The following is a 14956-nucleotide window of genomic DNA, read 5'->3' on the forward strand; positions in this document are numbered from 1 at the left end:
TGAATGTATGGAGATTATTCTAAAATGGCATTTATATCTAGTTATTACAAACAATGGGGATTTGGGAGGAAACCATGCATCGCCCCGAGCAACTGGAGAAAAGATTCTTTAGTTCATCAGAACTTGTTGCCCTAGGAAATCCTGAATGGGAGCATTGGCAATTGAATTGCACTTCATTGGAGTGTGAGGCATTTCCAAAAGAATAAAGAAACTCTTTCACTACCAAGGTGGAAATTGAACGTGTAAGCAACAGGTCTAGGAGGAAAGAAAGGACTTTTCTGCAGTAAGACCTCATTAGTTCCCTTACATCTTACTGACCTCTAGTGGTGATTTAGCAGAGTGGAAAATATACTTCTATATACACAAAAAGAACAGGAGTACTTGTGGCACCTTAGAGACTAACAAATTTATTTGAGCATAAGCTTTCGTGGGCTACAGCCCACCCCGAAGAAGTGGGCTGTAGCCCACGAAAGCTTATGCTCAAATAAATGTGTTCGTCTGTATCCGCAAAAAGAACAGGAGTACTTGTGGCACCTTAGAGACTAACACGGCTGCTATTCTGAAATCTATATACACAGTATATGCATGAGTGTACGCACACAAGGAATATGGGTCCAATATTCTGTATTAGACACGTGAGGAGTTTATCCACTACTGCCAATGGACAAGCCACGCTTGTAGGCAAGGTGGGGACTTGCCACTTATAGTGAAGAGGAGATTTTTGCCCTTCCTGGTAATAGAAGAAACAGCACCATCTCTCTGTCTGTACCCTTGACATTGAGACGCACTCATGAGGAGCGGAAACAGTATAAAAGCCAACACGTTCTTCCAAAAAACAAAACTGCAATCTAGTCTGGGAAGGAGTTTGCAGCTGACATTCAGAGCCGCCTTTCATAGAATCATAGAATAGCAGGGTTGGAAGGGACCTCAGGAAGTCATCTAGTCCTAAAATGCTCTTTTCTATCCACGTATCCCTTTGTTCCCATATACGTTTTCTTACTAACTGCTCTCCACAGAGGGGAGAGAGAAACTTTCCCTGTAAGGCGACCCCCTGGGTTTGATTATATTTGTATTGCTGACTGCATAGCCACTGGAGCTGTGTGCTCTAAATGCTAATGCCTTCACTGCTTGGGTCCCAGCAGCTTAGCTACTCACACGGCGAGTTAGCGTGTGGCAATGGCAAGCCAGTGTGAATCTACAGCACATTAGTATGCCGTGCATCAGCTTGACATGTGGACCCTGCTCCTGTGCATTAAAGGTTCTGCGGTGTACTTTGACGTACTCCGGTTTCGAACAGCAGTACGTCAAAATGCACTACAGAACTTTTGGCGCCCAGTATCAGAGTCAACACAGCGAGTTAGTGTGCGGCGACCTAGTGCACTGTAGATTCATGCTGGTTTTCTGTGCACTAATTGCTATGTTGACAAGCCCTGAGAGGACACCAAAATCAAGACATTAGTGTCTATCTGGTATCAACGCTCACCTAGTATCTAGAATTGGCAAACAGATGGGATAGAGATATATTTTTAAAACACTACACTCAGGGGCTGATGCGCACGTCAGGCCAACTTTACACAGTGTAGCATCGCTGACTTCAATGCAATTACTCCTGTTTGTACTGGTGGAGGTGAGTAAAGAATCAGGTCCAACTGATTAACTACTGGAAATAAGGGAGAACAAAACAGCACCTTAACAGGAACTAAGGAAGTGACCCCCAGAAAGAGAACCACGAAGTCAACCTGAGGAAGTCAGTCCAAGGCTTACAGGGGGTTTGAGAGATGTCAGGTTAAAATGAAATGAGCAGACCACGCATGGCTTTTTGGATAGAAAATCTCTCTCTCGAATGGAATTGGTTCAAGTAAAGACCCTATCCATCAGAACTCAGCCAGCCTCTGACACGTTGTCAGAAGATATAGCAGGAACTACATGGGGCCTCTCTAATAAAGAATCAGTGATGGTCACTGAGAAGTGCAGGCTTCTTAAAATTGTCTGCACTTTAGTTTGTGTATTGCCAGCAGTCCTAAAACAACGTTTGGTTTCATTGCCTCCTGTAAATTCTGGTGTACCAGAGTTAAAGCGCGTTGTCTCTAGCCCTGCTGAGGATTTTGCCTTGCTTAGCACCCCTAAGGTGGGCAAAGTAATCCTCACTTATAGCCCCAAATGGTGGAAGACGGGACATGTGCTCTGCAGCTTCTGGCTTTGTTCTGTGCAACTGAAGTGCGAGACCCGTCCCCAGGCCACAGAAAGAGCTGCGAGGAAGGACGTCATACCCTATGCCATCCGTAGAAACATCTCACGGGGTGGACTCATACACCTGGTAACCAGAACAAGAAGGAAATGGCAGATGGTACGTTGTTCACATGAACACCGAGAGAAAAATAGCAATGCAAAGCATCACAAAATGGCAATACACATTGTGGAACCAGCAAGCTATTTCCTGACTATGACTTTGTTCTGTTGCATCTCTTTTCCACCCTTTGTGTTTTGTTGATTTAGCCCTGGGTGCAGGGACCTGTCAATACAAGCTTGTGAAGAGCCTAGTGCGCCAATGAGAGCTGAAGAATAATAGTTGCCAACACGATGCACAGCTACTAATTAATTACACATCAGGTTAATGGACTTGCCTGGCAGGCACGGAGACCTAGGGGGTTAGGCTTAGGCCTGGGTGCCAGGTGACTTGGTGTCAAGTCCTGGATCTGACTTATTTGCTGTAATCTTGGTCAAATCACTTACCTTCCCCCTCTGCGCCATGGGGATTTCAGCACTCGCATACTTATTTCACAGGGATGCTGTTAGGATTCATTAGGAATATTTGTAGCCAGATTTTCTGAAGCACTAAGCAGCTCCCATTGTTTTCAAACATATTCCCTGCCAGCTGGTTGTGTTCGCAACTGGTGGGTGCAGGGCACTTTCCAAAATCTGTTAGATGCCCAAATGGGAGCAGAGCTGTTTTGAAAACCTGGCCCCCAAACTCTCTGTTTATTTATTAGTTTCTGCCCCTTCCCTCGGCCCTGAGCCTGGAGATTTTCAGGCCATAGAAGGTAAGGAATGGAAAGGATAATATGAAGCAATGTTTGGCACAAACCATCCCCTCGGTGAGAGAAGCCAATTTAAAAGGAAAATGAGAAAGTTCCTTGAGCAGCAATTAAGCATTTTGAACTGTATTGAGGGGAGGGAACAGCAGCAAAAGGAATAACCAATAAGGCCAATCAATCTCCACCCACATTACCCAGCAAGAAAGACAATTGTTTCCTGGTACCTCTCACAATTCTTCCCAGCGACCCTGAGGCCTCAAGTCAGGACACCAGAGTTTCTGCTAAATGGGTGCACAGCTAGCAATTTTAGGTATTCCCTGTGAAAATCTCTGGCCCTGGATGGTTCCATAACCAAAAACGCAGCTGCTGTGACAGTAACAGAAATATTTACCACACAAGACTGGGCACAAAGGTAAAGTCTGCCTGAGATGGACCAGACACACCACAGGTATCGGGCGCTGTCTGTGGCAATGGAGAAAGTACTGAGGCACCGGGGTGCGGGGAAGATTTACATACCCTGCAGCACCAAACATTCAACAGGGCGAGGAGATGCTTGTTCACCCCAATGGACATGGCTTAACACCAGGGGTGCCTCACAAGTGGGAATCCCTACAGGACCTTGTAAAGATTCAGACTGATCACCAAATCAAGTCAATGGCCGCAGCAAGCAGAGTCCCACCTCCTAGGGCTCATCTCCTGAGGTAACAAACTAGCTACTAACCTAAACTACACTTGCAATGAGCTCCTGAACGCAGCAATCTGGCAGTGGGTGTCCCAGCCTGGTGTCTTCCTCATTGCTGGTGGGACAGGCTAGAACACAACTCAGCTTACAGAATGCTCCAGCTGCAAGTAACCACTCTCACACCAGGGCTCTCGAGTTCCTCGTGGAAATCAGCTCCTCAGTTTTAAGCCATCCGAGGGCAGACAGCTGGGAGCAGCAGCCCTGCTCTCTTCCTTTTTCCTGGAGAGAGACTGCTGGGCTGTGGGGTCTATTGCTCTTCTTTGCCCTCCCAGGTGAGGAAAGTGTTGGAGCAATGATCTGCTCAAAGGCCAGCCGAGGGACCCAGGAGCCCTGCAGGCACTCATGCTCTCTGGGTCTTACTGGTGTTTGTTTTCCATCCTCTTTTTGTGGGGAGTCTCTGAAACCTGCAGTTAACAGCCCTGAGTCTCTGCATTATAAATACCAGGCTGTCGGTCCCTCACAACTTGATTTCCTTAGGCTCTGTATTGGTCCAAGACCACCTTCTACTGGAATAATGTTAAATGTGCTGAGAAGAGGCTAAAAGACACTTATTTTCATGTCATAAGTTTGCCAATAGTCAACCACGGGAGCTCCTGACCCGTTGTTACAAAGTGCTTGCCATACCGCCACCTGCAGATCTTATGCACTAAGTTATAGTATGTTTGTTTCTCTCATACAGGGCAAGCGAGAAAGACAGCAAGGAGGAGCAGAATCTGAGATCACTACACTGAGCAGGGACAACTCTCCTGCAAGACCAGTATAAATGCAATGCTCCTCAGACAATATTATAAGCTGTCTCCCTGGTCACGCTGTCAAACCAGAGCTGGGCTCTGTTTGGGCCCCTGTAAGGATGTTAGCTGTCAGAGGACGATCGCTCTTGGGTATAAGGCGAAGTCTGGCCCATACGCCCTGCCTGCCAGTTTTGGCACGGCTCTACTGTCCCATTGTCAGCTGCAGATTGTTAGGTTATCAAAGAGGAAGACTAGTGGGGAGAGAGTGCCCCTCAAATACAGGTGTGTGTGTGTATTCCAGCACATGCTTCATTACCAACAGCACAGGCAGGTGAAAGGCCTGGAGTCAGAATGGAGGATAAGGGAAAGTCTGACACAATACCAAAGGAGAAAGCCATCAAACTGTAATTGTGTCCACCTAGTCCTATCACTCTGCCTACACACAATAAAAAAACTCCCCCATCCTCTCAATTCCTCACATTATCAAGCCTGTGGTCTTGGTGTCCTGTGCATTCCAGCTAGGTGTGTCACACACAGACAGGGTACAAAAGCCAATTCAGAATAGTTAGCCAAGGAATATCTTTCACATGATACCCAATAATTATTTCATTAAAACTGCTTATTATCCATGAAACACGAATCTTGTTTTTGCGAGAGCTGAGTCCCACGAGAAAGCAATCAGACCATAGCGCTCCAGTGTACTTCAATCCAGTAAAAACGATATAGTGGCCTACGGGAGTGGGCAGATCTGATTTAAAACCAGATTAGACAACAGCCCTGGAAAAAACATACGGGATTGGCCAATCCCAAACTGCAAGGTGCATGGTTAAATGTGATCTCAAGTAATAAATCTCTTCCTTCTCTATCGGACAACAGAGCAGTCCCGAAGTCTTGCCTAGTGTGCTAAAAGGAGTGAAGTGTTTATCACACTGCAGCGTGCCTCAGAGAAGTGCAGCTTCTCCAACAAACATGTTCTGATGGCTCCTCTAGGGATGGCCAATGGCCATTATAGCCCTGTACTATAATTAAGTCTCCTGTGTGCACATGTACAAAGCAAGGTAAAGCGTTGGTCATAGTCTTGTTTAAACTAAGGCCCTTTTACTCTACTCTGCCAGTGTAAAGGGGCATTTGTGTGAATCAGAATCAGGCCCATTGTCTTTTCTGTGTAATATTACTCAAGAAAATATGCAATGCTTTTAACCAGGGGGAGAATTTCTCTCACTCTGCTAAACACTGCTAAATCTGAAACCAATTCAGCCTTCTACCCTTTTGAGCCCTGTGAAGAGCATTCCTTTGGGCTCCTTACCACTTCTCAATCCCTGCTCGGTCTAGTGGTTTCCAACCTTTCCATGGGTGACAAGAAAAACATGAAGCAACAGGATTGTGATCACTTGAACAACGCTGGAACCAGATACTGGAGGAAGGGCCAAGATGGGCTCCCTGCTTCCTAAATGAAGCAGCCATACCTTGTACTTTAGTTCAATGCATTGATTTGCCCCAAGTAATAGAGAATCTGTTTTCTCTTTTAAGAGTTGCTATCCATGGAAGAGATTTTCAAAAGTGCCTAAGGGATTCAGAAGCACAAGTCCCATTGACCTTCAATGGCCTAAGCCCATAAATACCACTGAAAGAGCCTTACGCTCTTTGGAAAATCTTCCCCTAAAATGTACAGAAATGTAGAAAACCCTTGTCTATTGCACTTAGAAAAACGTTTAGATGTTTGTGTTTGCAGTTCCTTAGTGCGAGCACAGTCGTGACGAGGATAGACAGAAGGCAGGCATTCCTGCTGCTTGGCTCCTTTGGATCTGCCATCAGAGAAGAATGGTCAGGACAACGCCTCATTCTGTCAGCAATTAAGTGCATAGTTCGCACCAGTTCTGAGATCTCTAGTCAGCTACCAAGGAAAGGGCACTGGGCTGTATCCATGCCACTGCTCAACTAGTAGTTCCTTTTCAGCCGAAAAAGAAGAAAAACCTAATTGCTTTCTGCACTGCAACAGGACTAAGAATATCACATTGCAATGAACAGCAAAGCCCATTAATAAACATGCAATGCTGGGGGGAAATTCCACTGAACCTCCTCCAGCTCATTAAATCCGTAGTTGTTTGATGGGCATTAAACAAAAGTGGGAGGCCGAGTGCAGTGCTGGTGTGGCTGGCAAACAAACAGACAGACCTCACAGCATCCACCAAGGAAAAGAAAAGCAATTACATATGACATTTAAAAAATAGATCATTAAAATATTTCATGAATAATTGGTTCGGAATAAAACAAAGGGAACACAGCACTCACTTCTTCACAGAATGGAACTAAGAGGAAAATTTTTATCAGTGAGGGTAATTAAACACTGGAACAGATTACCAAGAGATGGGACAGGTTCTTCATCATTTGGAGTCTTTAAATCAAAAGTAGATGGTCTTGCTCAAAAACATGCTCTAGTTCAACCACAAGTTATGAGCCCCACACAGGAATCACTGACTGAAAATCCATAGCCTACATTATGCAGGAAGTCAGATTAGATCAAGTGTTCACCACCGGGGGGTTGGGGCCAAACAGGTGTCAAGGGAGGCAAGCACTCTGCCCTTCCCATACTGCTAAGTTGGAGGTGGTACCATAATACAGTGTCCATAGTGGGACAGCCAAAGGTTGAAAACCCCTCTACTAGATAATCATAAGCTTTAAAAAAGGAAATAGTTACTAACCTTTCCATAACTGTTGTTCTTCGAGTTGTGTTGTACATGTCCATTCCATTGTAGGTGTGCGCGCTCCAGTGCACCGTTGTCGGAGAGTTTTTCCCTTAGGGGTACCCGTCAGGGCATCACAAGCACCTTCGGCTGCCTCACACACCATGCAAAGGCATAAAGGGGAGAGCTGCTCCTGACCCCTCTCAGTTCCTTCCTACCAGCAAGACCCCGATAGATAGGGGAAGGAAGGGGGTCATGGAATGGGCATGCACAACACACCTCGAAGAACAACAGTTATGGAAAGGTTAATAACAGTTTCTTCTTCAAGTGATTGCACACATCCGTTCCACTGTGACTCACAAACAGTCCCAGCCGGAGCAGGGGCTCGGAATCCATTTGAACAGATACGACAAGTCCATCAGTCCAAATTTAGCATTGTCTCTAGCTTATTAGGAGATAGAGTAGTGAAAAGTAAACGTATGACACGATGACCAGGTCGCCACTTTGCAAACATTTAATATGGGAACATGACCCAGACAGGACACAGAGGCTGCTTGGGACCTAGTCAAATGACCCCAACCTCCATCCAGACACTTCACATTAGCCAATTGGTAACATAGCTGAATACAACTGGATATCTAAGACAAACTCCTTTAAGTGGATACAGAACAGCCCTTCATTCTGTCTGCAAATGCAATGAACAATTGAGTCAAAGATCTGAAAGGTTTAATACGGTCTAAATAAAAGCTAAAGTTCTTCTAATATATTGCGTATGCAGCCTCTCCTCACCTTTATGAGCATGAGGCCTTGGGAAGAAGGTCAGCAAGATTGTTCGATTAATATGAAAACTGGAAAACACCTTGGTAAGAAACTTTGGGTGACGACGAAGGTAAACTTGGTCTGTGTAGAAAACGGTGTATGGAGGATTTGATACTAATGACCTCAATTTCCCCACTCTCCTGGCCAATATGCTGGCCACCACAAATGCCACTTTCATAGAAAGGTGCACCAGAGAGCAGGTCACTAGAGACTCAAAGGAGGGGGGAGAGAGGAGAGAATGGCGGCAGGGAAGCGGGACCCACCAACATCATCAGGACTAGATTCAGGCTCCATGGGGGAATAGGATTCTGCACCTGTGGAAATAGTCTGCCCAGGCCTCTTGGAACAGCAAGGCCAGAGAAGCCCTGTTAACTGATGCTGCAGCACTCAGGACCTGGGCCAAGGAGGACAGTTTTGATGGATGTTGTAGTGCAGATTCCAGATGCAGATACTTAAGCCTGGCTACCCTGTCCTCCTTCGAATGGGGCTTAAAGCCCTTACAGAAGCTGCATCTGTCATTTACCTGAGCCTGCCCCAAGAACTTAAGGCAGCTGGGATGCAGGTCACTAATAGGCATTGCCTTAACACAAGAGTGGAAGGGCTTGAAGCCTGGAGAGCACGGCGTATCTCCAGTACCAAGACTGGACGCACCATTTTTTTTTTTTAAACTAAGCTGTACTAACTAAACTACTCTAACTACACAGAATCTTTTACAGCACTAGAAGAGAATTGCAGAAGCAAGAATGGGAGCTCCAACCACCATCCCAGGAGACAGAAAGACACTAAGAGAGCTCAGGAGCAGCTTGACTCTTTATGCGTGCACATGGTGTACAAGGCAGCAGAGGGTGCTTGTGCCACCCCAACAGGCAGGGGCAGCTCCAGGCCCCTCCACGCCCCAGCACGTGCTTGGGGCGGCAAGCCGCGGGGGGCGCTCTGCCGGTCGCCAGGAGGATGGCAGGCGGCTCCGGTGGACCTCCCGCAGGCGTCCCTGCGGAGGGTCCGCTGGTCCCGCGACTCCGGTGGAGCATCCGCAGGCACGCCTGCGGGAGGTCCACCGGAGCCACGGGACCAGCGCACCCTCCGCAGGCATGTCTGCGGGAGGTCCACTGGAGCCGCGGGACCGGCGACTGGCACAGTGCCCCCCGCGGCGTGCCGCCGTGCTTGGGGCGGCGAAATGGCTAGAGCCGCCCCTGCCAACAGGTACTGCTAAGGGAAAAACTCTCCAACAACTGGCATTGGAGCACAAACACCTACAGTGGAATGGACATGTGCAATCACTCAAAGAAGAATCTATGCATCTAGATCCCAGATAGCTTTTAGTAAACCTGATTAACTCTGCTCTCTAATTAGAAACCACTACACCAAGGAGCTATCGTGCAGATTTGAAAGGGACAAATTGAGCAGTTAAGTTCCATGTTAGCAGAACATTGCAAGCGCCTTGATTTTGCTGAGTGATCAGTGCTATTTTAGTTAGTTAGTTTGTTGCTTTTAATAAAATGCTATTTAGGAAAGTTGGATCTGCTTGTATGCCCACTGTATTAGGACAAGAATATCTGCTTCCAGTAACTAAGCACACACAGCACTGATGTAGAATGATCATAAAATGTGAGAACATACGTCTTTGCAAAGGTTAATCCTCAATAGTATCTAAAAGGGAGGGAGGGGAGATGAAACCAAATGCAGAAAGATGTTAGACAGGGGAAGAGCCAGACCAAGGTTATAATATTCTGTTAAGGCAGCTGATCCATATCTGAGATGGATGTCTGAAAAAATGTGAGAAGTACAGGAGATCAGCATGCACAATACTGGATCACAAGATCAATTTTGTTGGACTGAAGTCGGTCGTACTGTGAGATTTATGACTGGATCTAATCAGCATAGGAAATGCATGTTCAGATTTTTCAGATCATAGTAGAGAGCAGAGACCTGCATATGAGATCTTGTAGTCCATCCCCCTACAGTGCAGGACTGTTCCCTGGAGTATATTTCCCAGTGCTTTGAACAAGCCTTGATAATTAGACACTAGATAATGGACAAAATTTTCAAACATGCCTATATGACATTCCATTTTCAGATATGATTTAGGGGTCGTCTTCAGGGCAGTGTCAGTTTGAGCTATAATTCAAATTTTGCCCTTAACCTGACTCCCGTTCACACACAAAAGTCTCTAGCTCAAGTTAAGTGGTGCTTTAAGCTCAAGCTAGCTATCTCATCCAAGGGGATTCAGCAGGGATTGGATGGAGCTCCAATGCTGCGGAAGCTTGAGCTAGTAATGCAGTGTGGATGTTATAATAATTCGCCAGCTGCTAATCCAATCACTGTGTCGCTCCACTGTTGTTTTGCAGTGTAGTTACTGACTCCCCTATCACTTGAGCTTGGTTAGATCCAGTGGAGTAACTTGAGTGCACTAACTGAACTGCTGCGGTGAATTGCAATGTGATTTAGGGAGACAAGGTGGGTGAGGTAACATCTTTTGGTTTCCCTGACCTGAAAAAGATCTCTGTGTAAGCGTGAAAGTTTGTCTCTCTCACCAACAGAAACTGATCCAATAAAAGATATTACCTCCCCTACCTTGTCTCTCTAATATCCTGGGATTAACAGGGCTACAACAACATTGCATACAAGGAGACTTAGGCTAATTTTGGAACTGGGAATTAAACGCTTTTGAAAATGCTACCCTATGGGAGTAAGTTAACCCCTTAGTGAACGGACTGATTTATTGTGATTTGATTTAGTCAGCTTTGAAAACACCATCACGTATCCTTATTTTACTTTCCATAATTCCTTGGTTTTTATTTCTATTTTGATCAAAAAACATCAGAATTCTTGATTCTGTACGTTGGATAAGCAACCCAAAATTCAGCGAATTCATCAGAACACAGTACTTGTAACTGGTCTATTAAAATTACTTCAGCTCCTGGGTGCTGTATATTTTCACACGAGGAAATCACTCCAGCTCTTTCTCCAATTTTCTATAAGGTGTATACTTACTTTAAGCAAGGAGTCAATTCTCCACCTGTGAGAGAGATCCATAGCACAAAGCTAGGCTTTAAGAAATAAAGCACATCCTCAAGTAGGCGTGATTCTTCACCACTGGCAATTACTTCAGTGGGCATGAGATCAGGATCTAACAGCACTGGAACAGCCTTAGCCAGAATTATGCATTGAGATTCTAGCTGGTCGGATGCCAACACGGATTTTCCTGCACAGTGTGAATGGAGGTGATCTGGGTACTAAACTAGTTAGAAAACCTTGCCAAAGGCCACAAGCTTCTCTACACCAATTTTATATAGTGGTGTGTAGCAGAGATCACCCTGTTCAGGGAAACTTTCCTCTCTTTTCCCCCCATTCCAAAAGCTCTAAGGTTTCTCTCTCTCTCCCCCCCATCCCCACGGTACATCTACACTGCAATCCTGGGCTGTGACTGCAGCTCGCACAGACATACCGACGCTAACTTGGATTAAGTTAGAGCAAGTACCAAAGCAGTGAAGCTGCGGCAGTATGGGTTTCAGCACAGGCTGTACAAGCCCACCCAGAATCCTATGTAATTATTTCGGTGACTAGTATGCCCTGAATGCTGCTGTGGTACCTGAGCTCACGCAATAAAAGCTAACTCAGGTATAGCCACACGAGCTGCAATCACATTCCTGACTGCAGTGTACAGACCCCTAGTTTGTCAGTGCTGCTCTAGACTCCCAGCTCGAATCACCTGACAACACTGCCTCAGCCAAGAGCACCCTCTTCTTATAAACTCAGAACTGTAAGGATGTTTTGTTTAAAAAACACAGCAGTATTCACAGTTTACCTGAATCCAATTCCGATTTTAAATGGCTCTGGGGAGACCTACTTTTATGACCTATAGTAAAGAGTTCTGAGAAGCTGAGCTTCTTGCTGTGGTATTAATAATAGATCTATGCAGATTGATATTCCTAGGAGATAAAAGGAAAGGAAAAATATTAAAAACTGATGCTTCTGGCAAATGAAAAACTAATGGACCATATTTTCCTGAGGGGATGGGAGGTGCTTTCGTTTTATTTCACTCTGATAACTGTCGGAGACCTGCCATAGTGGGTAATGCTCAGAGATCACTGTCTCCAGCTAACAGAGAATGTCTTGAAAACAAAAGGATGCTGAAGGAGATGCAGGTGACCTGTCAGATATTTCAAGATGAGAGTAGTGAATGCACGGGATTATGCAGCAGGCTCTAACTAAATTTGTAACCCAGATCAGCAATGGGAAGAATCCTATGAAGCTCACCTTTCTGTGTGGGACTCTGGGCTGCTTGTAAAACACACAAGACCACCTGGATTTCAATGGCAATTCAGCTCAAAACTAAAATCACAACAATTACAGGCAGGATTTACAAAAGCCCTCTCATTGAAGTCAACAATCAAACTCCCTTTGGCTTCAATGGGAGCAGACAGACCAGTGATGAGCACTTTTGATGAGACCCCTGAAAAGTTTCACCGGTGTAGCTCATATTTTAATGAATGTTACAAGTGAGACACTGCCTGTTGTCATACAAACATCTGGATTTTTCTGAAGAAACCCCATGAAGTGCCAGAAAACACATTCTTAAATGTGCTATAAGAGTGAAGAATTTAAGGCTCTGATTTACACTATTTACTCTTTATTGATACAAAACCAGAAATGACTTGTGTGACCACAAATGGTTACATAAATTTACAACTTACAGCTGACAAAGAGATCTGTTTCAATGTCCATGAAACAATATATTCCCAGACCTGAAGAGAATTCCAGCTGAAAAGTAACTATGGACTTCTTTAGAATCCCCCAATATCCAACGTAAGATGATCTCCAATTTACTGGACAGGTTATGGTGAAGAGGACTCATTTAATGAATGTTCTATAATTGGCCTGAAATACAAAAAAGGATGGAAGTTAGTTTATTCAAACTAGCAGATAAATCTTACAGCAAAAATTTACTGCTCACCCACTTGCCCATACCATGACCTAAAACCAGCCAGTGGACAGTAAGGCAAATTTTATTCATAACAGCAAGGAAATATATTGTCCAGATCAGGGGTCAGCAACCTTTCAGAAGTGGTGTGCTGAGTCTTCATTTATTCACTCTAATTTAAGGTTTCGCGTGCCAGTAATATATTTGAACGTTTTTAGAAGGTCTCTTTCTATAAGTCTATATTATATAACTAAACTATTGTTGTATGTAAAGTAAATAAGGTTTTTAAAATGTTTAAGAAGCTTCATTTAAAATTAAAATGCAGAGCCCCCTGGACTGGTGGCCAGGACCCAGGTAGTGAGAGTGCCACTGAATATCAGCTCGTATGCCATCTTCGGCACGCGTGCCATAGGTTGCCTACCCCGAATCCAGATACAACAGTGATTTTCACAAAAAGCAACAACCCCATTTACACTAAAAAAGCAGATTAGCCTCTACCAGATTAATGAAATCTGTTAAACCTATTCGATTTGACAGCTCCAAGATTTTATGGTTCCCTCAATCACTGTCAGTTGTCAGTACAAAATCACTCCTTGCTATGACATTGCATTTTATCTATAAATGTTGTTCATTTTATGCTTTATTTTGTTGATTATTGTGACTATATATTTTGTTTAGTCACAACAAAAATTATTTGAAGTGCAGAAATTACTGTTAGAACTTTTAGTACACATTTTAATGCACACACTATTCACTCTAGATGTACCATGTTATGTGGGAGTTGCAATGGGGTGCTGAATTTTCAAACTGCTCTAAAATCCACATATATAATCAGACTGAAAACTGCTATACTAGTTCTAGGCCTGGGGTAGAGTTTGTGGAGCAAGTTTGGAGGCATTTAATCAAAGCGTTCCTAAGATAAAATGACTTAAACATTTTAATTTTCTGCTAGTGCTTTTTCGCATAGAGATCAGGGGAGGGATTTACAGGCATTAGCCACAAAACATTTAATTGAACTTCCCCTGCTGAGATCTTGAGTCCAGAACCAAGAACCAGCACCAAAACATAACAACCTAAAATGTATTAGATTTTCTTTTTAGTTCTGCAAAGTTGCACTGGGTTTCTATGGGATACGTATGAGCTCTGTTCACCACCATGGTTTCATATGCCTACTGTAGCGGGAGGCAACATACATTTAGCTTGCTTTGCAAACGGGAGTTGCAGAGTCACTTCTAAAGCAGCTGGGATTAGAATCCAGGACTCTAATATGAAAGACCCAAGACACTTCAAAAAAATTATGGCTGAATGTGCCAGAGCTGAATTACCCTATAGCAAGAGGATGTGAGTCTGTGTATTAAAGAATTCAGGATGTTCAAGAAATTAAATATGGCCCATGTCCCTGTGGCTGAAACAATGGAGTGAGTGTGGGGACAGAGGATTCTGTTCAGTGGTCTACTCCAGACTTCGTTTGTGATGTCAGGAAGTCACCTGAACCAGAATATTTAAGAGGTGGTGGAAATCTCCCTCTGAGGTCTGTATGGAAAACACCACTCCGCACCCCATGAGAGGCAGGAAAGACAGTCTTGTGTTTAACACACTGGCCTGGGACTCAGGACTTCTCAATTCAGTTCCTGGCTTAGCTTTAGTCAATTCACAGTCTCAGTGCCTCAGTTTCCAAACCAGAAGGCTATTTTGGCTCTTCAGGGGACTGACCATTTTGGCTCATTTGGTACAAGGAGCCTTCCAAAGCTGTACAGAGCTTCTACATTAGGAATCACCCCCTACTCTAAGGCCTGGTCTACACTAAGGGGGGGGGGGGGTCAAACTAGGGTACGCAAGTTCAGCTAAGCGAATAGCGCAGCTGAACTCGAAGTACCCTAGTTCGACTGACTTACCCGTCCAGACGCGGCGGGGTCGAACTCTGCGGCTCCAAGGTCGACTCCACCACTGCCGTTCGGTGGTGGTGGAGTTCCGGAGTCGACCGGAGCGCACGGGGAGTTTGAACTATCGCGTCTTGATTAGAC

The 14956-nt window shown here is 44.8% G+C and overlaps 1 protein-coding gene across 2 annotated transcripts in view; it reads right to left on the minus strand.

Moving 5' to 3' along the window:
* Positions 1 to 12624: 12624 nt before the first annotated feature.
* The window catches only part of CENPC (centromere protein C), a 71701-nt gene continuing 69369 nt past the window's right edge, over positions 12625 to 14956 (minus strand). For both annotated transcript variants that reach the window (XM_039542080.1, XM_039542079.1), the window contains exon 19: positions 12625 to 12889. In XM_039542080.1, coding sequence (XP_039398014.1) covers positions 12847 to 12889 — 43 coding nt within the window. In that variant the 3' untranslated portion in view covers positions 12625 to 12846. The remainder of the gene's footprint in view (positions 12890 to 14956) is intronic.

This window comes from Mauremys reevesii, linkage group 5 (assembly GCF_016161935.1).
Source record: "Mauremys reevesii isolate NIE-2019 linkage group 5, ASM1616193v1, whole genome shotgun sequence".
NCBI lineage: Eukaryota > Metazoa > Chordata > Testudines > Geoemydidae > Mauremys > Mauremys reevesii.